General features: G+C 39.2%; 1 protein-coding gene across 1 annotated transcript in view; it reads left to right on the top strand.

The window, feature by feature from the left end:
- Window positions 1-25,133, top strand: part of EPB41L4B (erythrocyte membrane protein band 4.1 like 4B) — a 248,062-nt gene that overhangs the window by 217,693 nt on the left and 5,236 nt on the right. Inside the window, exons 20-25 of the mRNA XM_069095377.1 lie at window positions 4,792-4,902; window positions 8,674-8,812; window positions 9,724-9,801; window positions 17,441-17,557; window positions 18,972-19,040; window positions 22,322-22,464. Coding sequence (XP_068951478.1) covers window positions 4,792-4,902; window positions 8,674-8,812; window positions 9,724-9,801; window positions 17,441-17,557; window positions 18,972-19,040; window positions 22,322-22,464 — 657 coding nt within the window. The remainder of the gene's footprint in view (window positions 1-4,791; window positions 4,903-8,673; window positions 8,813-9,723; window positions 9,802-17,440; window positions 17,558-18,971; window positions 19,041-22,321; window positions 22,465-25,133) is intronic.

Genomic DNA, 25,133 nt, shown 5'->3' with positions numbered 1-25,133 from the left:
TAGAACACTCTGTATTTTGAGCCAGCATTCTAAAGTGGAAATTCCATTCTTGTGTTATCTTCTCAACCAGCAGTTCACCTCTCAAATTTTTCTCTTTTGCATCTCTTCTTCAATGGGTAACAATGAGGAATATACAGCCTGTCTCTCTATGGTCTTCAGTTTCTTGCCCACAACATTGGAATTTTTGGCAGTACTTTGTAGGTTTCTTTCTGGCATTATCAATTGTGCCTAGATGAGTGTCCACAAGTGGGTAATTATTATCCATTTTAATATGCCTTGCAAGGTTCTCTGTTAAATCTTGGATACCTTCCCTAGAAAGAGAACAGAACTTTGTTGTTGTTATCAGGTTGAAAAATGACTGCCTCTGTATCACCAACTGTTACTATACTTCTCTTCTTTCTATGACCCTTACACTGTCCTGATCGTTTCTGTGACCTATACTATATTCAGATACTGGAGTAGAGTTTATTTTGTTTTGTTTTATCAATGGGACATCATGGTTGGGGTCCTAGGATTAGATCAAAGTATCATCAAGGTACACAATTATGTTCTAGTCTACTTTCTGAAAAGCCATCTTCTCTTCGCTTCACTATCAAATCTGAATACAGTTGTTGGCTCCCTTTAGATTTTCTTTAGTAACTAGGACATCTTTATGTAAATTAATGGTTTGTAAATGGTCCAACAAGTTGGGGATAAGGTACAGAGTATGTCAATCCTATCCTGCAATAGCATTGAAGATCTGCTAGTCATGGCAGAATTTTAGCTCTCTATTCACAAGGCAGAGATGGGGTGGAGAGTAGAGGACTGGATGAATCCTTTTACTGTTTCATTCCCTCCAGGAATTGCCATAATACATTTTTTAAAAATTGGTCAAGCAATAAGGCAGGTTGATGGAATGGGACCTCTAGGACCAAATTGATGAAAGTATCCAGGACTAAGCATTGAGGTGAATATCAGTAGAGGAAGAAAAAAGAACTTACATTGTCCTGGTATTATGCTATGACTACATTGACCGTGTGAGTAAATTGATAAGGAGTCTGGGAGATAAAACAAAAGGCTGGAGTAGAGGCATGATATGTTGCTTACAGGGGACTTCAGTTACCCAGACAGCCAATGAAACTCTCACTGGCAAAAACAAAGGAGCTCATGCCTTATTGGCTTAATTTGATGATAATTAAATCTTTCCAGAGGTGGAGGGAGTAACAAAGCTAGCCTCTATTTTGGACCTGGTTCTGAACAGTAAGAAAGAATTGGCTACTTAATTAGAAACAATGGGAACCTTGGAGGAAAGTGACCACAACATCTAAGAAGGAGGGAAAAGCTAGACAGAATTTGAAAAAAGATTTTGCAAAGCAAATTTCACAGGGTTCAGAGAATGGATAAGTAGGACCCCATGCCTGAGAGGAGCTAATTTACTGAGGTATGGATTCCCAAGGACCTACGCCTTCACCTTCACCCAAGCTATTGTTCCCTTTGCCTTGTTATTCCTCCACTCTCCAAAATGAAACTGAGAGAAGCTAGGATACCCACTATGAACTTCCTGGAATTATGAGTTATCATCTTTACTCATCACAACTGTTTTTCACCCTGTTGCCATGCTCCCCTCTTCTATCCCCCATGCTTTCCATCTCTCATTCAAAGAACTAAATCCCTGGCTATTTTCCTATATCTCTCTTCTCTTTTATGGGCAAATTCCTGAGAAAGTAATTTACGATGAGTGCCTCCACTTCCTCTCTTCTTATTCTCTTCCAAGTCCACTACAATCTAGCTTCTGACCTCATCATTCAACTGAAATTGCTCTATCTAATATTACCAATGGCCCCCTAATTTCCAAATCTAATAGTCTTTTCTCATACTTTTTGGCCTCTCTCTATATATAGCCTTTGACACTGTCAATCACCTTTTCCTGTATGCTTTCTCCTCTGGGGGTTTTCATGACACTGTTCTTGCCTGATTTTTCTCCTACCTCTCTGAATGTTCTGTCTCAGTCCCAGCCTTATCCATCCCATGGAATACCAGGGTAGCAATCAATTAAAAAACATTAAGCACTTGCTGTGTGCCAGGCACTGTGAAGAAAGCTAGGGATTCTAGGAGTCAGAGGTGAGGAAGGGGAAGAGAAAATATATTTTAGGGATGTAGGAAGGAGGATGGATACCTACCTGTGCAAAGGCTGAGTTGGGAGATGGAATGTTGTTTATAGGGAACAAAAAGTAGGCTAGACCTGGATAGGTAGTACATGAAAAAAGGCATACATAATGCAACAGAAAGAGAACTGGCCTTGGTGCTGGAGGATCTGAGTTCAGCAGAGTTCCTGAGTGACCTTGGGCAAGTCACTCTATGAGCTTAAGTTTTCCTGCCTGTAATATGAGAGATTTGGACTAAATGACTCCTAAAGTCCTGTAGCAGCAAGCACCCCAGCGTCCCCACACAGGTTCTTAGATCTGCTTTGATAAAGGAAAGCAACTCAAAATGGGTTAACAAGCTTACTTTAATCAGTCAAATATGTATCGTTTACCTAGTTCAGGGGGAAAAGGTCAGCACCCCAAACTTCAGAATACACAGACAGAATTATCAAGACAGAGAAACAGATCAAGTAGACAGTTTCCAAACTGTCCAACCATTACATCCATACCAAATCAACATCTGGGTTTTTCAAAGCGGGGGGCTCTGGACAACGGCTTCCCAGAATCCATATCAAATCACAGAACACTTCTCAAAGTGAGCCCCAAAACAAAGCTACACATCAAGGTTTATATAGCATTCTCCTGGCTCAGAGAATGTAACAACCTTTTGGACCCACTGGCCAATCAAAAAGTATCTACTGAAAAACAAGCCTCCCACCCCAGCCTCCAGGTGCACTTTAGCCTAGGGGCAGGTGTATCAGCAATGCCATATTCACAATGCCTATGGAGATTACAAATATGCTGATATAATTATCCATTACAAAATACGTCATGTTTGCCATATGAGGAAATAAACTAGAAAATTTATTAAGATACCAAAAGACTGAGTCCCAAAACCAGAAAGTGAAAGCCATCAGAGTAGTTATGATATTGGCACAGGTAGATAAAGTAGAAAGCACCCACATTTTCAAGCCTTTAAAACAGAACAGGCTACCTCAGGCAAAGGTCCTCCTCTCCCCACGCACAGCAACCACCCAGCGTCCTGGAAGCACACTCCCAGCAGCTCCAGCCCCTGGCAGTCCTCAGCAGGAGTCCTTAGCAGAAAGTCCTTAGCAGTCCTAACTCAAAAAAAAGGGCTTCGCGCTGCCACCACCGCCAGCCACCGCAGGAACGCTAGCTTGGCTTCCTCTTCCTCTTGCTCCACCCCTTCCTGCTACATCAGCAAGTCCAATGGGGCATGGAAGATCTTTAAATCCCATAACCCTTACAGCAGGGAAGATCTTTAAAATTTACATTCCCATTACAGGTCCCTTCTAGCTATGTGTGTTACTGCTGTGAAGTGATTAGAAAGATAGGTGGATTGTGGTGAGTTCAATCAGACTGAATCTGATTGTCCTAAAGACAATAAGAAACCATTCAAATCTTTGAGTAGGGCAGGTTTACATGGTCAGATCTGTGCTTTAGGAATATCAGTTTGGCAGCTGTGCAGAGGAGGAAAGATTAGAAGGAGAGAGACCAATTAAGAAGTAATTGTAATAAAACAGATGAGAATTAATGAATTTTACAGTTGTGTGTGTGTGTGTGTGTGTGTGTGTGTGTGTGTAGAGTCAGGGGAACTAATGGGAGAGAGATTGAGGAGACAGAATTGACAAGATTTTTTACCTGATTGTATCAGATTTGAAGGAGAAGAAAAAGACAAAAAACAATTTCAAGATTATGAAACTGGGTGGTTGTCAAGATCATAGTACTCTTAACAGAATTAGGGGAATTTGTCCTATAATACATCCCCATTATAGGCACTTAGGGCAACTAGGTGGCACAGCGGATAGAATGCTGGACTTAGAATCAGGAAGGCTCATCTTCATGAGTTCAAATCTGGGCTCAGACACTTCCTAGCTGTGTAACCCTGGGCAACTTAACCCTGTTTGCCTCAGTTTCCTCATCTGTAAAATGAGCTGGAGAAGGAAATGGTGAAGTACTCCAGTATCTTTGCCAACAAAACTTCAAATGGAGTCACAAAGAGTTGGACAGGAATGAAAAACAATGAAATAATAGGCACTTACATCCCTTGGAACTGGGGGGGGGAGGGATGGGTGTGGAGGGTGGAGATGACTCTATATTCAAAATGTAGTTTGCTTTTTGAGTGGAGGTGGAGCAGACATATAACTTCCAGAAAGAACCTTAGTCTGTCTTTTCTTCTCCATTTGGAGTTCAAATTGTGCATTTAATTTATTTTGGATATGCTATGGAAATGTATACGAGTCAAGATTAATATTACACTATCAAAGTTTAAGGACATAGCCTTCCTTGCTGTTAACAAACAATAAGCTGTATCCCAGAGGGGTTGTTTGAATATTGGTGAGATCAAAACAAATTTTTACATTCTAGACAAATAAATGTGTTCAATAAGTAAACAAGAAAAGTAAAATAAGTCCAATTTGATAATCAAACATTAATAAATATATACTATGTTTAAGGTACTATGCAAGACACTGGGGATGGATATAGAGACAAAAACCTAATAGTACCTGACCTCTAGAATTAACATTCTACAAAACAAATGAATTTTCTAATTCACAAAATAAATTAGGATATTCAGGGATAGCTTAGCTGGGAAAACAAATAACTAAAGCAAAAATATTACCATGTATTTCTTTTCTCTCTCCAGAAGCCCTGTTCCTTCTATAAAAGTAGAAGCTATTGAACCAGCTATAGAAAAGCAAGAGAAGCAAGAAATTAAGCCCCCAAGAGTGAGAAAATTAACAAGACAATACAGTTTGTGAGTTCCACCTGGGGAGTTTTGGTGTATGGGGTGCGGAAAGGGAGGGAGGAAGAAAAAGAGGCAAGATACTTGATTTCCTTGGAACAGACTCTTTTTTTTTTTTTAACCTATGCGATGCTGATTGGTTCCTATTCTGCCTTTTATAGCCTTAGAGAGTTGCCTGGCCCTCTGAGGCACTAAGGAATTGTGTCTTTTCCAGAGTCACACATCCAGGCAGAATTTGAACCGAGGTCTTCCTGACTCCAAGGTCATCTCTCTATCCACTTTGCTCCACTGATTCTCAGAAACAGCATGACAGTTCCAGAGAGATTTCATAGCCAGCCATGGAAGCTTTGTTGGTCCATCAGCAATAGGGACTGGACCTGTGATTTTGTTGGTATGGGGAACTCCTTTGTGAGGAAATTTGGTTCACCAATGCAGGTTGGCACTTTATCTGAAACTTAGAGTAGTAGCCTAATTTTCAGGCACAAAAATATATAAAATGTACAGCTTCCTTCCAAAACATGTAATGATATCCATATTTTTATGTCAGAAAAGCAAGGCTCCATGGTCTTAGAGAGCTGCCTAGAGAGCATCGAGAGGTTTAGTGATCTGCCTGGGATCACATAACAATTTTGTAAGAGATAGAACTTCAAACCTGGATCAAAAGCCAGGTCTCTCTTCTTTACTCCATATTGCCTCTCATTGTTCTATTACAGTGACAAAAATTAAGGGAATAATATGTATATGTAATAGCTATTTCCATTCTCCTCTTCTCCCCATCAAAGTTCATATGTTCCTATCAGGATAATATCATCCCCTACTAAATGAGGGGAGGAGGAGAGGAAACTTTCATATTTTGCATAGTAGTTATGTTTTCAAGGCCATATTTTAAAATATTCATGATTGTATCAGAGTAGGTCTTTTCTCTGTTGTTGCAGGCCTTACTCCCTCCATCTTTTCTATTAAGTGAGAAAGAGTTTGAGGTAACTTCTTTTTTCTGTATAAAATTTTTTTTCTGGAGTCTGAAGCCATCTGTAGGCTAATTCTTAAGGAAGAAACATAATTATTACTATAAAATAACTCCAAGATGCTGGAAAACTTCCTCTGTTCTTATAATATTCCATGGATACTCAGGCAGGACCAGTCTAGCTAACTCTTGTCTTTCACTATCACAACACAAATAACATATAATACATTAATGCTGCCCACTAGTCAGAACTGGTATGTTAGAAGGGATGATGGGTAATCGTGAGCTATGAGTGCAGGGTTAGGTTCACCAAACTTCCCCAGAAACAGTATAACAGTTCCAGGTATACTTCACAGCCAGATAGACAGGGTCAGAAATAAGGCTATATGGTATTCATAGATTGTAATCCTATGCCTGATGCCTCTACATATATTCAAAAAGGAAATTGCATTTTGGGTATGGTTCCATTTTCAGGATAAGTATATGCATTTTTCAAGGACTACCTATACATAGCTTGTTATTATTAGTGAGTGCTGAGTTTGCGCACATACGTAATAAGTGACCTTGACCTCTTGAAGCTTATATGCCCCCAAAAAATGGAGTTAAAATGTATTGTTTTTCTTTAATTATATTTTCTGGTGGGAATAGAAATTATGTTGGGGTGGATGGAAGGCCACATCATAGTTAAACAGATAAAATCCCACCTATTTAAGAAAAATGACAAGTTTCGAATGGGAAGAGAATATCAGGTGTTCCGGATGACCATGTTCCAAATACCAGGAGAGCATAGACAAGTTCCAAGGCTATAAGAAGGGATAACAGATGGGATGGGGAGAATTGGCTGTCCTGAAGTGATTCAAGATTGAAGATCTATAGCTTTCAGGCAAATTGTTGAAATCAGATTTAGACTTCTCCTTAAGAAAGCCTGAGGGGCGGCTAGGTGGCGCAGTGAGTAAGAGCATCGGCCCGGAATCAGGAGGACCTAAGTTCAGTTCTGGCCTCAGACACTTAACACCCACACACAAAAATACTAGCCGTGTAACCTTGGGCAAGTTACTTAACCCCAATTGCCCTCCAAAAAGCAAAAAAAAAAAAAAAGCCTGACTACAAGGAGTCAAGAATATTTGTAGCTTGGAAGCACCTGGACCAAGTCATATTTTCAAAATGATCTGTAAATGCCTGAATACAAAGGAAAAGGGGGCAGATTGAGCAGAATAGAAAGCAAATGGAAGGAGTAGCAGATCATGAAATAAAATACAGAAGGTTTGGCACAACATCAGAAAGGATAGCACTGTAAAGGAGAAACTAGAGTCCTGAGTTTAATAGGCCAGCAGAACTCCATGCACTATTTCTTTTCCTTTATTTAAAAAAAAAAGTTTTATTTTAGCCTTCTGTTTTTACATCACTGCAATTTCTTCTTAATGCTCCCCTCTACTTACCATATTCCCAATCCTAACCCAGTCACTGGTTATACCCTTCCATGAACTATTTCTACACACACACACACACACACACACACACACACGCACACATGCACGCACATACACATGCAAACATGTACATGCACATGCATACACACATGCACACACGATGCACACACATGTACCCAAACGCACATGCATACATGTACACATCCCATATCTACCACATTGGTCGTAGTAAGTGATAAAGAATATGGGGGAAATGGATTTCAAGTGGTGTTAGATGCCCTCTATTTACCCTACGAAGGTTTGAAATGATTAAAACATTTGTTTCCCTGATGAGAGAGGCTACCCTGTCTCTATCAAGAACCTGAAACTTTTTCTTTGATTTTTTTTTAATGTTTACATACCTGAGTAGAGGAAAATTAGTGACTATTAGTGAACAGGGAAGACACAAAGGAATTGGCTCTTCAAGAAGGAACATATTGGTGATTCTTTTTTTCAAGGCAATCTAAGGAAACTGGTCTGTGGGAAAACTGCTTGGCTGAGAAGCTCTATAATCTTACTGAAGGAGTCTCTTCAAAGGTCCACCCTGTTCCCATAATATTTGGTGAGCGGAGTGGCTCACACAGAGCAGGATCAGCCTTGAAAAGCCAGGATGACCAAACAAGACAAAAATAGAGAGAAGGAAGAATCCTCCCACTCTCTGACAATGACAGCCTCTCTCAGATGAGGGAGGCTCCTTGTTTTTACCATAAAGCCTCATGAGTATTTGATGGACTTTCAAAAAGGGTCCTTATACTTATGAAAGAATCACTAGTTTTTTGTCTCAAACTAGGTTTTTTGTTTTTTGGGTTTTTTTTGCTGTTCAGGTTTGGGCTAGATGTGACAACAAACTTCAGCATTTTGCATTTGCCAACAGTCGTGCTAGGGGAAAACACACACACACATAGTACACACATGCACATGCACATACTTTCAAGACCGTCAGTGTATAGCCACACAATTTTCAGTTTTTATTCAAGAGATCTAATGTATCTTCATTCTTGACAAACATATTTAAAAGAACAGAGATGCAGCTCTAAAAATGATTGAAAACAAATGAGCAATTATTAGGGAATTATATGCAGTGGAAAAAATCAAACTAAATTTAGGCCAGCATGCAAAATGCAAAATAAAAACCGAACAAGAAAAACATTTTGTTTCTCTCTAGGAGATAATTTGTAGCAACAGCTTTTTAAAAAATAATTTGGAAATAAAATTGTAAGCTGCTTGCAATATTGAGGGAAGAAAATAACTAGGTCAATCCCTGTGAAGACATATCCTTCTTGAATCACCTTCCTTTGGAAACCCCTTTGTTGTAATGAGCAGAGCTTCATGTACTTTCAGTAACCACAGTGATGAAGATGACCTTCCTCCAGCCCTGGCTGCTGCCATGGCAACAACAGCATCAGGACCACCAGGATCTCCAGCGTCCCAGAAAATCAGCACACCTCAGAAGGTGGAAGGGCAAAACCAGCTATCTCCCTGTGCAAAGGTACAGTACAAGATGGGAAAGGGATGTACAAAGGGCTGACCATGCTGAATCATTCTGTAAATGTACAGTACATATATATAGAAAGTGGAAGACATATCATTCTGCTCCATTTTAGTTAAACACAAGCAATGTAGAGAGCTGTGTAGCTAAAACTTATACAAAACAAAAAAACAGCACTATACATGGAATGTAATCTTGCACTTTTGTTCCATGAATTTGAACCACTTCCATGCTTTGGACCACCTGTATAACCTAAATACTTCTCTCTAATCTATGGCTTTTTGTTATCCGGATATAATTAAGGTCAAACCTTAGAATCATAGCATCTTAAAACTGGAAAGGATTGGAGATATCATTTAGACTATCTCCCACCTCCATTATATAGATGAGAAAATGGAAGCCAAGAAAAGTGACTTCCCTAAGGTCACAAAGCTAGCTTATAATAGAAATGAGAATGGAACCCAAATCTCCAAAATTGATAATTCTGCATTCTTTAAAATTATGCCCTTGATAAATAATAACTAGCATTATTGCTTTAAGATTTGCAAAGAATATCTTTGCAAAGATACAAATAGTATCTGATTTTATCCTTAAAAAAACTTTGGGAAGTAGGTTTCCCATTTTATAGATGAGGAAACTGAGGCAGATAGAGATTAGGTGACTTACCCAGAAACACACAGCTAATAAGTATTTGAGTCAATACCTACATTGACTGAAAGCCTGAACTACATTTTTTGATCTTCACAAATAGTCTAGACCATATTGGCTAGTCCTATTTCCCAATACTAGTGTTATAAAGGGAAAACTATATGGTTATATTCCATATAGTATTTTTCTCATTAAGTATAGTATATGTTATATTTTAAAATGCTGGGCCAACATTGACCTGGAAACATTTTCTGCCTTTTTAGAGTCCCTCTGACACAGGAGATGTGTTTTCCTTGGGGCCAGGTGACCTTTTGATGGATTTCACAGAAGCTACACCAATGGTAAATTTTAGGGTTTGCTTTTTAAAGTAAGATTCTTTTTTAAAGAAATCTCTACAAATGAGAATAGCTACAAACCATGGGACACATATTGGTTCATTGTAAATCATGATATACCTCTTGGAAAGGTTGATTCAATGCTGTATTCACCATACATTCAATGATACGAATTGGAATCCTTCATTCCAATAAATTCCTGGGACTGCATTTTTCCTCCAGGTTTTGGATTATATGACAGACACTTTCAGTGTTTCTGTGCCCTTATCCTTGAAAGAAGCTATTCTGGGTCTTATTAGATTTTACATATTTGAATATGACTACAGTATTTTCCACAGCAGGTTCACTTGTTAAGCCATTCTTTGTCAGTCTCATCCCTGCTTGTGTTGCAGCTTCTTGGCTTCATGTGTCTGTGTGATGACCTAATTCTATATAGGCCCCCTCTCTCTGGCTGCTGCATGCCAGGTATCCATCTGCTGCTGTACCTTCCCAGCAGTCAACCTCATTACTCCCCTGCTTCAAATGCTCATGTAGTGATTCTCTCTTGCTTTTCAGCCAGCCAACTCAGGTCCTGCTTCCACGCCTTCCTGCTCTCTGCCCTCTCTACCCAGTATAGCTTTGTTGTGGGAGTTTTGCAATTTGATAAATGTAACACAAAGATGACCTTGGTATCTTATATTCTAAGATTCCTTGATGGACAAGTCTCATAATTCTGAATCAACAGCTCTGCAATCTTCCTGTGGTCATTTTATCTCTTGCTCATACACAGGACGTGAAATTAATGAAGATTCAAAATCAAGTGTAAATATAAGCAACTGCTATTCCTCTAGCAGTCACCATAAGGTTTTCCTTTTATTAAAATTAGTATTTTTTAAAAATTATTGACAAATTCTCAAAACCCAAAGTAAATGTCCACTAACTTATTAACACATTGCCATATCACATAGTTAACTATTGACCATAGACCATTTAGAGAAGGTCTTATCAGCTATTAGAAAACTTATCTAGACTTGCCACTGACTTGGGCTAGTTTACAGGTAAAATGAGGTCACACTTCTGTAAGCTGATGAATAAACATGTGTTAAGACTCTACCAAATGCAAATTTTTCTTCACAAAAGAAAGGGAGGTATGTGGTCCCTGCTCTGAAGATCTTATACCTGGTTGGATAGGGAAATATCTCTGTGGAATAGTATAAATATTAATAGTGTGTGTGAAATACCAAAATGAGACCGAGTAAGTCAGTAATCAAAATGAGACAGAGAAAGCTTTTTAGAGATGCAAGTTTGTAGTCGTGTTAAAGAAATCAAGCTGGAGTAAGATTAGAGATGAAAGGAAGGGAATCCAAGGGGACCTAAATAAGGTAGAGCCTAAAATGAGACCACAAATAAAGGCATGTAGGGAAGAATGGACAAGTTGTGTGTGTGGCCCAGCAGATTCCTGGGGCTAAAATACGATGGGGTTCTTTTTTGAAGTACTCAAATACCAAGCTTGACAATAGAAGGCTCAGTAGGGCAGGGCTGGTTCTTTGAAGGTAGGCTGAGGACTTTGACTGTTCTTTTAAAATGAGAATAACACAGATCCTTTCAGAACTGGAGAGAGATGATTTTGGCAACAGTGTGCAAAATGGACTCATGGAGGGTAGACTGTAGGAAGAGATGTAGGTTAAGAGGCTATTGCTATAATTGGAGCTCAAAGCCATAAGATTTCTAGTTGGAAGGGATTTTAGAGATCATATAGATGAGAGAGATGCAAATTTGTACAGGTTCAAATGTACAAATCAAGAGGTGAATCAAAGACACAGCAAAGTTTGTGAAGCACTGATATGATGGTGTGTGTCATCAAAAAAACATTTACTGAGCACTTAATGTATGCAGAGTGCCATGCTAAGTGATAGACAGAGTCCACCTTTTGTCTCTTTTCTCCTGGATCTTACAGAAGATAATAATATGAGAATAAAATATGAACACAAAAAATAATAAGTATTGACAAAGTTCCTACTGGCGAATGAAAGAGGCATCAGAGAAACAAATACCATGGAGGAAATAATTCTTCCTCGAAGGAAGCTTAGTTCCTAATGAGGAGACAACAAAGATATGAGTATATGTAGGTAGAGGAAGAATATAAATATATTACATATATACATATACATATACATATATATACATATATATATATATATATATATATATATATATATATATATATATAGGCTGGTGACCTTGCACAGGAAGAATATAAATATAAAGTAGCTTCACTCAGACTCATTTGGGAGGGAAGGCAGTAGCATTTAAGGGAATGATGAAAGTTTTCATGTACAAATTGGTGCTTGAACTGCATCTTGAAGGAAGAGGGGTACTCTATAAGGTGGAAGTGAGGTCTGTGTTGCAGGCATGGAGGTGGTAGGTGGAATGTTGTGTGTAAAACCTTAAACCCAGTTCACTGTGAAGCTCATACATTGGACCACAATAGGTCCCTGCCCAAGCTCCACTCAGTGGCTGTATTTTCAGCCCTCTTGGCTTAGAGTGAATGTCCATGGTAACTGTTTCTCTTTGGAATAGCAACCCTGAGAATCTTCCCCTCCCAGCTTGATTTTTTTTTTCTTTTTCTAATTAAAAGGGCCATCCCTTGACTCACTTCTTAAAGAGGCCTGTTCACTGAATGGGCATTACCTCACCCTAAGTGAGTACCTGCAAAGGCCTTAGCCTAAAAGGACCAGGGTATCCCATTGCAGCCTGGGCCATCTCCAGTCATCCTGATGAATATCTAGTCACTGGATCCAGATGACTGGAGGAAAAAGTGAGGCTGGTGACCTTGCACAGCCCTCCTTCACTTAAATCTAAGTCAATGAATGGCAAGTCATGTCATCATTTCACTGATACCATGGTCCTCTTCAAAAAACGAAGGACAAACACAACAAGGAACAAAGAAAGACAGTTTTGCTAGATTGCAGAATGCAAGAAGGGGAATAATGACTAATGAGGCTGAAAGGATAGGTTAGGGCCAGGTTGTTAAGGGCATAAGAAACTTAAAAAAGGTATTTTTGTTTGACTCTAGGGAGCCACTGGAGTTGACTGAGTAGGGGAGTGACATGCTAATATAACTATAATATACATTTTTTAAAGCAATTGGGGTTAAGTAACTTGCCCAAGTTTACACGCCAGTTTTTTTGTGTGGGTGTTAAGTATCTGAGGCTGGAACCGATCCCTGGTTCTCCTCTGGGGCCGGCGCTCTTACTCACTGCGCCACCTAGCTGCCCCTATAATATACATTTTACCTAAATATACATTTACATAAACGCTCTAGAAAATTGTCTGTAAGAGTGATATGTGAAGTGCAAAGTTGGGGGGGGGGGAAGGGAGAGAGGGGACAGGTGGTGCAGTAAATAGAACTCTGGGCCTGGGGTCAGGAAGACCTGAGTTCAAATTTGGACTCAGATACTTCCTAGCTGTGTGATCATTGGCAAGTCACTTAAGATCTCTTTGCCTCTTGTTTCTTCATCTATAAAATGGGGATAATAATAGCACCTACCTCCCAGGATTGTTGCAAGGATAGAATGAGGTAATTTTCTAAAGTGTTTAGCCCAGTGGCTGCTATGTAAGTGTTAGCTATCATCATCATCATCATCACTATTATTATTGTTGGAGGATCAGGAGTGCTAGATGAGGAGGTGGCATTTGATAAAGGTTTTTAAGTGTGGGTAGGAATTTAACAAGTAAAGCCAATAAGAGAGGAAAAATGTGAGAAAAGCACAGAGGGAAGTTCAGGGGTCAGGGAATGTTACAGTTTGCTGGGAGTGAAAAATATAGTGAGAGGAATAATATAAGGTAAAGCTGCAGAAAGGAGGGTGCTACCACATCATGGAAAATTTTGAGTGCCAGGTCAAGGAGATTATTACACTTTACTCCACAAGCAAAATGAAGCCCTTGAAAATTTTTGTTAATGGTGGGCTTAACACCGACAACCTGTTTAGGGTCAGCGTTGGGATAAAATGAGGCACTCCTAAGACATAAAAAAGTTAAAAAAAAAAAGGAGGCTTGAATTGCAATTGTTTTGTTCAGTCGTGTCTGACTCTTTGTGACCCCATTTAGGGTTTTCTTGGCAAAGTTATTAGAGTGGTTTGTCATTTCCTTCTCCAGCTCGTTTTACATATGAGGAAACTGAGGTAAACAGGGTTAAGTGACTTGCCCAGGGTTACACAATTAGTAAGTGTCTAAAGTCAGATTGAATTCAGGTCCTCGACTCCAGGCCCAGTGTTCTATCTACTACACCACCTAACTGCCCCAAAAGGGGGCTTTACTTTGCCCTAACACAACAAGGATATGCACTGAGTTTCTCTGGATCCTCTTGTGTCCATATGGAAACTTGTCTGGTCTGAAAGGCAGGGTATGGTGCCTTATGTAATCTTCAGAAATCCACTGGACTATCCTTCTTTCAAAATCTATATTGTATGGGCCTCTTGGGATCAAAGATCAAACTTAGCTGTCTTTGGGCTAGATCTGTAAAAGGTATCTATCTAGGTACAGATGGGAGAGCAGAATTTTTAAATGATCAGTTTATTTATGAACTCAGAGCTTTCATAAAATAATGGAAACAGATAAACACTGGGTCATTCTTAGGAATCAAGGTCAATAATGTACAAGGAGCCCCAGGGGCATTGGTGCTGTTTGTTTTTTAAATAAAAAGAAAAATATAAAGAAATATAAAAAAACGAATGAATAGACTTCCCTTATGCCAATACTGTACAAGGTTTTTCTTACTAAAACCATACAAATTCTTAAGAATATATGTGAATAGTAAATTCATTGGTATGATATTTAGCAGAGAATTATCTTCTTTTAATCATTTTTAATTAAGCTGGTCTCTAAGAAAAGTCATTTGTTTCATTCCCTTGTACTTTGGATTTGTCTAGTTTAACAAAAAACAAAGAAATATCTCTTTAATAAACTAGGAAGCATGGGGCCTTTTAGGGTTTGGTTTTTTTTGTTTCGTTTTTTCTGGGGGTAGAAGAAGTAAAGGGTATGGCTTACTAGGCATCTTGGTGGTACCATTGATAGAGTACTGGACCTGGGACAAAGAAGTTGTTTAGTCATTTCAGTTATGTCTGACTCTTCATGACCCCAGTTGGGGTTTTCTTGGTAAACAGACTGGGGTGGTATGCCATTTCCTTCTCCAGCTCGTTTTACAGATGAGGAAACTGAGGCAAATAGGGTTAAGTGACTTGCCTAAGGTCACACAGCTGGGAGGTGTCTGAGGCTGGATTTGAACTCAGGAAGATGAATCTTTCTAAGACCAGCCCCAGCACTCCATCACCGATCTCAGATAATTATAAGCTGTGTGACCGTAGACAAGTCATTTAACCTCTATATGTCTCAGTTTCCTCATCTGTAAAATGAGGGTAACTAGTGATGACTTCTCAGAGTTGTGAGGATAAAATGTGATGATATTTGCAAAGTGCTTCGCAAGTTTGCAAATCTGTTATTATTACTTTTATATTTTATAATATGCTTTTATATATTACCTTGCCTCAGTTTCCTCATCCATAAAATGAGCTGGAGAAGGAAATGGCAAACCACTGAAGTATCTTTGCCTCAAGTGGGATCATGAAGAGTCAAATACAACTAAAACAGTTGAATAGCAACTATAAAACTTTGAAAAACCAGGGCCTACAGTCTAAAACAAGGGTTCTTAACCTTTTTGGTGCCATGGACCCCTTAGGCAATCTGGTCAAGTCTATAGAAACCTTCTCAAAATAATATTTTAAAATATATATATATATATAAAACATATATGAAGTTACAAAAGAAGTCAATTATATTGAAATAAAAATATAATATTTTCCCCCATCCAAATTTACACACACCCAGAAATCTAGCCATGCACTCCTTGGGGATCTGTGGACCGTGGGTTAAGAACCCTTTATCTAAAGGAACAATGAACAGTTCAAACACTCTATGTGGAAAAAGAAAAAGACCTTAAAATTTCCTTAGATAGTGATGAATATGAATTCTGACAGGAGGCCTCTTTATATTCTCCATAGCAATACCAATACAACAAAACTTCCTTAGCTGCAAAAAAGATTTTTCTAGTACACGGGTCTGACTACATTATTACCTGGTTCAAAAATGCCACCGTGGCTCCCTATTGCCCACAGGAGAAAATTCAGTCACCCTAGCCAGATACTTAAAGTCTTACACAATGGCTCCAACCTGCCTTACAAGTCAGTTTGTTTTGTTCTTCAGGTACACTATAATCCAGATAAATAGGGTTACTAGCTGTTCTCCCACTCCTCTGCTTTCATATAGGCCATTCCCCATGCTTGGAATGCATTTGTGCCTCATTTCTGCCTTCTGGAATTCTCTTTCTTCCAGGCCCACCTCAGGCACCACCCCCTCCATGAAGCCTTCCTTGGTTGCCCCCAGTTGAGAGTGTTTTCTCCCTCCCCAAATTTTTCCAGAGCACTTTGTCTGTACCTCTCCTTTGGCCTTCTTCCATTCTGCTTTATATCATTTATTTGTATATGTGTCGTATCCCACCCAAATCCCCTTCTCCCAGTAGACAATATATAGAGGGCAGGGCCTGAGGGACTTTTATCTGTGTAACCCCCAATCCTTAACACAGAGTCGTACACATAGTCAGTGCCTACTAAATGTCGGAATTGAATTGAATATTGTTTCTAGAATCAGTGATTCGAATTTAAGACACAAGGGGCGGCTAGGTAGCGCAGTGAATAAAACACTGGCCCTGGAGTCAAGAGGACCTGAGTTCAAATGTGGCCTCAAACACTTAACACATACTAGCTGTGTAACCTTGGGCAAGTCACTTAACCCAGATTGCCCTGCTTTTCCCCCTCCACAAAAGCAAAAAAAAAAAAAAAACCCAACAACCCCAAAAACAAAAACAAATTTAAGAAAAAACTAGTATTGGAATTTGAGTTACTTTCATAACATCAGAGTACTTATTATCTTTTCATCCTACTCATCAAATTTTCCTTGGCTTTTACTATATTCATGGCACTGTCCTGGGCCCTGGGACAAGAAATCTAGGGAATCAGAAAAGCCATGGAGGGCCCTTCTCTCAACCAAGTTATAGCTTCAAGATGGAGAACAAAAAAGGCAAATGCACAGTTTTCTTTCAAGGAGATTCAAAAGTCCTAAATGCAGAAAATAATCAAAAGTGACCATTCATAACTAAGTCATATTCTTACACACACACACACACACACACACACACACACACACACACACCACCTCCTCCAAAATATGTCCGAGTTTGGGTGCAGGAAGGAGCTAGAGTTTTTGGTTTGTCATCTTGTTTTGTTACTAGAGAAGAAGGAATTGTGTTTTGGAGAGGAGAGTCTAAGAGAAATGAGGGAGGAGGAAAACAAGCGGGAGGGAGGGACAAGAAGTCAACCAGAGGGGCAAGGAATAAGTTGGGAGAGGAGAGGGATGGGGGAGCCCCAGAGAGTCCAACCCGTGCGTGGCGTAAAGTTGATGGATACTTCTTGCACTTTACCTCCTTCCTCCCCCTTCTTTCCTTCCATCCTTTCTTCCTTTCTTTCTTCCCTCTCTCCCTTTTTCCACTTTCCCCTTCTTTCCTCTCCTCTCATTTCTTCTTCCTCCTCTTCTCTCCTCTCCTTACGAGCAGGCAGAGTCTTCCAGTGCCATAAATCCTGCACACTCTCGTTGCTATCCTCAAATTTCTATTCAAATGAAAGAAGAGAAAAATGAAGCATGCATGGTCCCTCCAATCAAAACAAGGCTGGTAGGTATAGCTGTGCAGAAGCCCATCAGCCTGGAGAGTGTCCTGCAAAGGTGGCCACTGGAAGGATGAGAATACTTATGGTTCTATATACATAAGCTGTTCCTTAGATACCACAGCTTGCATTCACTTCAAAAATGGAAGAATAGTTTCTTTTTAAGTTAGGAACCATCACAGGCAATTATCATAGGTGTGTTTCCAAGAGAAAACCCCTCCCCCCACCAAGTTCTCACCAGGTGGAGGGGAATGTTCCTCCCCGCTTTATAAACCCTTCCTTATATTTCATATATACAAATCCATCTATTTCATGGTATTAATATAGCAAAGTATGGTGGTGGGTGGAGGATCACAATGCCTTGATGAAACCTGTTGGGCCATTAAACACTTGCCATAACCTGGCATTGGCAGACTTTGGAAGCCCCTCGCCTCCTACCTATACTAACTCTGTTGCAGGGATGCTCTGGTTGGTGTGAGCTTAGCTGGTAAAGTACTAAGGCAAGGTGAGGGTGGACTTTTTGGTAAAAAGAGGGACAACCTTTTTGGAAAGAGGGGACAACCAGGAAGCCCCTATTGAGGCTATCTTGGGACTCCTTCAAGAGAGATTATAATCCCTGGGTTAGCACAAGAACTAGTCCACCCCCTTAGGAATCTCATGATTTTTAGGACTGACTTGCCTAAAACATCTGGGCCTACCCCAATCCTGAATCACCCCTTCGAATGATATGAGGCTCCCAGAACCACTCTAAAGTTCTTGAATATGGATTAGCATACACCAAGCAACCATAGTTTGAACATTCTGACTGTAGATTCTGCCTCCAATCCAGTCACCCCCCATTGCCCATAGTTTATCTACAGGAAGTACATCCGAGGGCATGCAGGGAACTTCAGTGTCCTCAGGAATGGCATTGGGGCCACCAGGCCCCTGAACTAACTCAATGCATTCAGTAGTGAGCAAAATCCAAGTAGAAGCTTTTCCTCATTACCTACCCCAACTCTTGAGTAAGCCTTTTCAACAACATAGGTGACCCTCTTATGTAGAGAGCCTTGTCTTGCCACTGGGACCCAGCATGCCTGGTAATCCCTGTGACAATGAAGAAAACCCTGATGAGGGGTATTCTCTGTGATGAGACCGACCATCAGCTCTCCATCAGGTAAGCATAAATCAAGTCAAGGTATTGTTATCATGATTGCACAATAGCCTAATTGCATGGATGAAGCCACCTAGTTAGCTCTTCACCTTTGTTCTTTGAGTGTCTAACTATGTTTTGAGGTTTTACTTTTATATTTTTCCCACTATCATGGACCGAAACAATTTTACATTCTAAAACATAGTGCTATAGATTGAAGTACTTGATTTCACCTTTAGTTTTGTGCTATGGAAATAACATCCTTCTCTTTATCTCTCTTTGTTTTAAAGATAAAGACATTCCCTGCTGATACATCTAATCCATTTTTGGATCCTTTCACAACAGCACCACAGCTAATTGTGAGTAGAAATTGGAACAGAAAATGTGTTTTCCAAACATTATCCCCAAATCAGAACGCTTCTTTTCTACTCCGAAAGTAGAATATCAGAAAATGATGCCAAATGTCTCTATAAAACACAAGCCAAATGTGGAAAGAGCAATGGACTTGTCAGAAAACCTATGCTGAAGTTTAGGCTCTACCAATAAGTGACTGTGGAACCAGGAGATGAGGAAACAGAGGTTCAGAGAGCTTAAGTCACTTGCTTAAGGCCACCCAGGTAGTTCTAGGTAGCATAGTCTGGACTCAGATCCAGAGGTTTCCCATTCTGCATTCGTGGTGGAGGAGCAAACAGGCAAATTTAAGGAAATTTTTTTTGCTTTTTGGATGGGAGAAGGCAGGGCAATTGGTGTTAAGTGACTTGCCCAAGTGTTGAGTATCTGAGGCTGGATTTGAACTCAGGTCCTCCTGACTTCGGGTCCAATGCTCTATTCACTAAGCCACCTAACCGCCCCAGAAAATTTTCTAATAGAGCTAGCCAAAGATGGAATGAGCTATCTTGAGAGGTCGTAGACTACTCCTCATTTGAGTTCTTTAAGCAAAAGCCAAATGTCCACATGGTTGATCTCATCATGTTCCTTTGGGCCAAATCACTGCTTTCACTTGAAGACCATTCCTCTATAGCATGTGATTCCATAGAACCAGAGCATCTCAGGAGTTAAAGGAGTCTTACCTGCTGTAGCTGAACAAAAAGCGTCTATGTGACACACACCACAAACATAATCTGCCTGCCAGGTGCACTGAGCTACACTAATGCAATGAAGCGTTGCTGTAGTTAGCCTACTAGTCTTGGAGCCAGAAAGATGTGAGTTCAAATTCTGTTTCAGATACTTACTAGCTATAACCTCTATTTACTTAGAGATTACAGTTTTCTCATCTGTAAATTGGAGATAATAAAAGCACCTATCTCTCAGTTTTCTCATCTGTAAAATGGGCATAATAATGACACTGGCCTCAATTTATACTTCCCTACATAAAGGCAGGATGGGAAACCCCTGAGATGGTTTGCAGGGAAGTCATACATTCAAGACCATATTGTCCATAATTTGTGGGAGCTGGATCTAGGGGGAATTGTTCACCTTAAGTATTAAGTCCATTCATAATCTAAAGCATAGCTGTCCACAACAGTTGTTGTGATAATTGAATGAGATCACATATCTAAAGCACTTAGCAAAACTGAATGTGCCAGGGCAGCTAGGTGGTGCAGTGAATAGAGCACTGGCCCTGGAGTCAGGAGGACCTGAGTTCAAATGTGACCTCAGACACTTAACATTTGCTAGCTGTGTGACCTTGGGCAAGTCACTTAACCCCAATTGCCCTGCTTTCCCCCCTCCAAAAAAAGAAAAAGAAAAAAAGCTCAATGTGCCATATAAACATTAGGCATTATTGTTACTTCCAGGTGGTGCAGTGGGTAGAGTTCTGGAGTCAGGAAGACTCATCTCCCTGAGTTCAAATCTCTCAGACTCTTACTAGGTGTGTAACCCTGGGCAAGCCACTTAAACCTGTTTTCCTCAATAGTCAATAAGCCACAATAGCCATTAAAGGACATGGTTTCAATTGCAATCCCTGCCACTTACTACTTATATGAACTTGGGAAAGTCACTTAACTGTTATGAACTTATATGAACTTGGGCAAGTCACTTAACTGTTACATAATTTAAAGCTGGGATTCACTTTCCTTATCTGTAAAATGAGGGAGTTATATTTCTGAGGTCTAAGATCTAGAATCTATGGTCCTACGAATTCATCCACAATGGGTTATTTGATTCCTTTTGACTTCCTTCTACATGTTGTTAACCAACCATTGACTTGGCTCTTTTGGTTCTAAAGTCATTGTTATTCAGTCATTTCAGAGTGCCTGACTCTTCATGACCCCGTTTGGGATTTTTTTGACCAAGATACTGGAGTGGTTTGCCATCTTCAGCTAATTTTACAGATGAGGAAACTGAGGCAAACAGGGTTAGATGACTTGTCTAAGGTCATCCACCTAGTAAATGTCTGAGGCTGAATTTGAACTCAGGTCTTCATGACTTGAGGCCTAGCACTCTATCCACTATGCTACCTTGATGCCTTCTGATAATTATGCATTATATTATGAATTGATGCAGCAACTTACTCCCTTAGGTCCAATTCCCACAAATTATGGAGGATAATATTGTCTACATGTATGATTTCCCTGCAAACTATCTCAAGGGTTTCCCATCCTATATTCATGAAAGAAGTATTTAGTCACCCTTCTTGAAACCACTGCTGTTACTCTGCTCCAAGGCCCAGGCTTCTTTATAAAGAAAGCTGAGACCCAAGGACTTGACTACGGAGCAGTTTCTGATCAGTTCCTTAATTAGTCTACTAAAGCATTCTGTCTCTTCTGGTGGGCCATCCTATGTTCAGAATGCATTTAATTTTGCACAAATCCTTGTGCTAGGGATTATGGAGATACAGAAGTGAATAAAACATGTTCCCTGCCCTCACAGAATATACAATCTACTAAGAGAAAGAATTATAATAATAATAAAAGGAAGAATTGTGAAGTATATTAAATGCATTAAGAGAAGTATAAATAAAATGATATAGGAGTTCAGAAGATGGGGGGATTACTTCTGTCTGGGGTATCAGGGAAGGCTTCATTGAGGAGGTGACCTATTTAAACTATGGGTCTGCTTGTACTTTTTTGGGCTAGAGAGAACAAGAACCTGGTGCTGTTAGTTGAGCCAATCAAAAGATTGAGATGAAGAGTTTGAGACAGACTTGGGCTTAGACCAGTGTGTTGAGAGCTGAAACCCTACTTTAATCTGCCAGTAGAGGGAGTAAATGGGGACAAAGTACCAATCAACAGTTACACCCATGTACAGTTGAAATTGGAGGTCTAGACCTCAGGAGAAAGGCTGTGAGCAGATAAATACATCTGAAAGCAAGAGAGGTGATAGGTGAAGTCAGAGAGTGGTTCATGACCAAACAAGGGATAGATCACAGAAGATAAAATGGACGATTTGTATCATACAAAATTTAAGTGGTTTCATAGAAACAAAATACAGTTCAAAGGAAAAGATAAGCAGGGAACTGGGGGAAAAATTCTTTGTAACCAAGTTTTGCATCTCCAATATATGCAAGGATTTATAAAAAGCAAAATTTCCTGATAGACAAATGGTTAAATGATATGTTATTATCAGTTTTTATGGAGAAACTCACAAGCTGAAAATGGTAGACAAAAGATGCATTTCCTCTTTTCTCTTTTGTTCTTAGGCAGACTTTGGAGAAAGCAAATTACAGTGTAATGCTGGGCAGTCATCCCCATTGACTCCAAAAGCTACTATGAGGCCTTTGACAGAAACAGTCTCAACAGCGCAAACAATATTTGCCCGAAAGCCTATTTCTCTGCCAGACAGGTATTTCAATCAATCAATAAACATTTATTAGACACCTGGTATAGGCCAGAGACTATGCTAAGTGCTGGATACGCATGGCTATGTAAAGCTTAATATTTTTATAACACTGGAGTTAATCAAGATAGATATTTATATTACAAGAAAACCAGATTTCTGAAGTTTGAATTATTGAAGTAAAATTAAATGGTTTCAACCTCCTGTATTTAGATTATTTCTTTAAGGGTTTGTATATGCAATTTGATTCACTGCCACCAGAAAAGTTAAGTTTTCTCTCCCTTCTCTTTTAGCTGAGAAATCAGAGAAGATTGCTCAATGTAGACAATTGGATTTTTTAAAAACAAAATTTCCTCTGTTTTGTGTGTGTGTGTGTGTGTGTGTGTAACATACACACACGTATATATTTTAAAAGTAACAGTATGAAAGTCAAACTAGGCTCCATAAAAAAAGGAAAAAAAAGATAATAGTTAAAACAAAAATTAAAGAAATATAATCCCCAGGCCCAAACTAGGGTTTCTTATATTTTATGTTTTTTCCATTGTCAGATAGCCCAAGGACCATGTAATTCTGAAACTCCTCACTAGGATGGTGACAAGCCACTCTATACTCAGCTAGTCTGATCCTTGGATGTCAGGCAGAGCTGGTCCCAGGGGCCTTCCAGCTAGGTACATCACACCAGAGCTTTTGTTCCCTTGACGTAACCTTTAAGATTTTTGAATCACCTCTACATCATAGTGAATACTGGAGTAGGATTTTTGCATCATTATAACAAGTGATAAAATTAAAAACAACCTACAACTTTAAACACTTAAGAATTAACTTAGATATAAAACTACACTGACAGAAATAATGATGTAAATAACTGGAGAGAGATTTACTATTCGTGGTTTGGTCAGATCAATATAATAAAAATGGCTATTTTAATATAATACCAATAAATATGCCAGTGGGTTTCTTTATAGAACTAGATAAAATATTAATGAAATTTGTATAGAAAAATAGACAAGAATATAAAAAATTAAGTAGAGGGGGGAAAGTGAATGAAGGTGAGTTTCCCCTTCCAGACTTTAGCATATATTATAGTAATTCTCATCAAAATATCTGCTATTTGACCAAAAAAAAAAAGACATTCAAACAGACCATAGAGCTGGGACTGATCTTAGAGGTAATTTTTCAGATGAGGAAACAACAGAGCAGAGAGGTTAATTGATCTGCCCTGGGTCATATAGCTAGTAGGCAGCTAGCTGGTATAATTGATACAGTGATGGACTTGGAGTCAAGAAGATGTGAGTTCAAATCCTCCCTCAAACATTTACTAGTAAAGTGACCCTGGACAAGTTACTTAGCCTCTCTGGGTCTTAGATTCCTCATCTTTAAAATGGGCAGGATAATAACATCTACCTCACAGTGTTGTTGTCAGAATCAAATGAAATAACACATATTAAGTGCTTTGTGAATCTTCAAGCGCTATATAAACGGTAGCTATGGTTATGATGTCGGAGGCAAGATTTGAACTGGTGTTTTCCTAACTCCAGCTTTAACACTCTACCTTTCCCTCATATCACCCTGCCAGTAGAACAGAATAAAATCCCCAAGCTAGAGCAAATACATAAAAAATATTAATGTTTGATAAACCAATAGACAATGCAACTGGGGAAAGGATTCATTAGTTATTAAGTGGTTAAAAACAAAAATAAATTTAGATTCTTATCCCATATGATAAATTAAATTACAGCTGGATCAAAGAATTAAAAATAAGAAAGCAGTTATAATAAAGAAAGATAATACCCTTTTCTCAGGGCAGGAAAATTTTCAAATTTTAAATAAATCAATGTCTCATCATGGCATGGAAGGGATGCTGGGTTCTCAAAGGCTAGGTCAGTGGAATGCAAGTTCTGACAGGTTCTAACCTGCTGAAAAGGCTTAGAGTACAGTCCCAGCTGTGTCTGCTAGCTGAGTGCAGAAAAGGATCATCACTAGTAGCCTGGCCACTTAGGGCTGCATTCCTTAGCCATAGCAACCTTTGGGACAAAGAAACAAAAACAAAATGGCCCTCAGTCCTTCTTCTTCCTGTTTCTGCAGAGTGATTGGAAAAGGGTAATAAAAGGGCCCCAAGGATCAGTTTTCATAGACATTAACCTGGTTATTGGTTGCTAAACTTGATATTGTTTTCCAATATATAGTAGAATGGAAGAACTGAGTTATGTCCATTTTCACTATTAATAAAATCAGAAAGCAAAAAAAAGTTGATATTAAATGGAAGGATGGCTCATTGTTTCCCTTTGGAGAGGCAAATAAAGAAGTTAATATATTTGGTTTTATTGTGTATCCCTTGGAAACAAAGAATATCCTATCATAAGCTATTTATTTATTTCATATTTATTTCAGTATTAGCAGAAAAGGACCAATGTGACAATAACTGAAGCTCATATGCTAACGTAATTTGTAGAAGATGAGGAAGTAGAAAAATTCTAGGAAGAAATTGATGAAATCTTCCAAATTAAATCAACATTTATTTTGATGTTCAGTAACTTCAATGCAAAGGTTGTGTATTGGAGAATGGTGACCAATATTTTGGAAACTATGGTTGAAGAATTAAAAATGAGAGGGGCCAAAGCTTTATGGACTACCTAGAAGCCTCTCACATATATGTGTATGACATACACTCTCTC

Source organism: Petaurus breviceps, unplaced genomic scaffold (genome assembly GCF_028583685.1).
Source record: "Petaurus breviceps papuanus isolate PSGF00001 unplaced genomic scaffold, PetGlider_PUasm1.0 226, whole genome shotgun sequence".
Classification (NCBI taxonomy): domain Eukaryota; kingdom Metazoa; phylum Chordata; class Mammalia; order Diprotodontia; family Petauridae; genus Petaurus; species Petaurus breviceps.
This window is presented reverse-complemented; position numbering and strand designations above follow the sequence as displayed.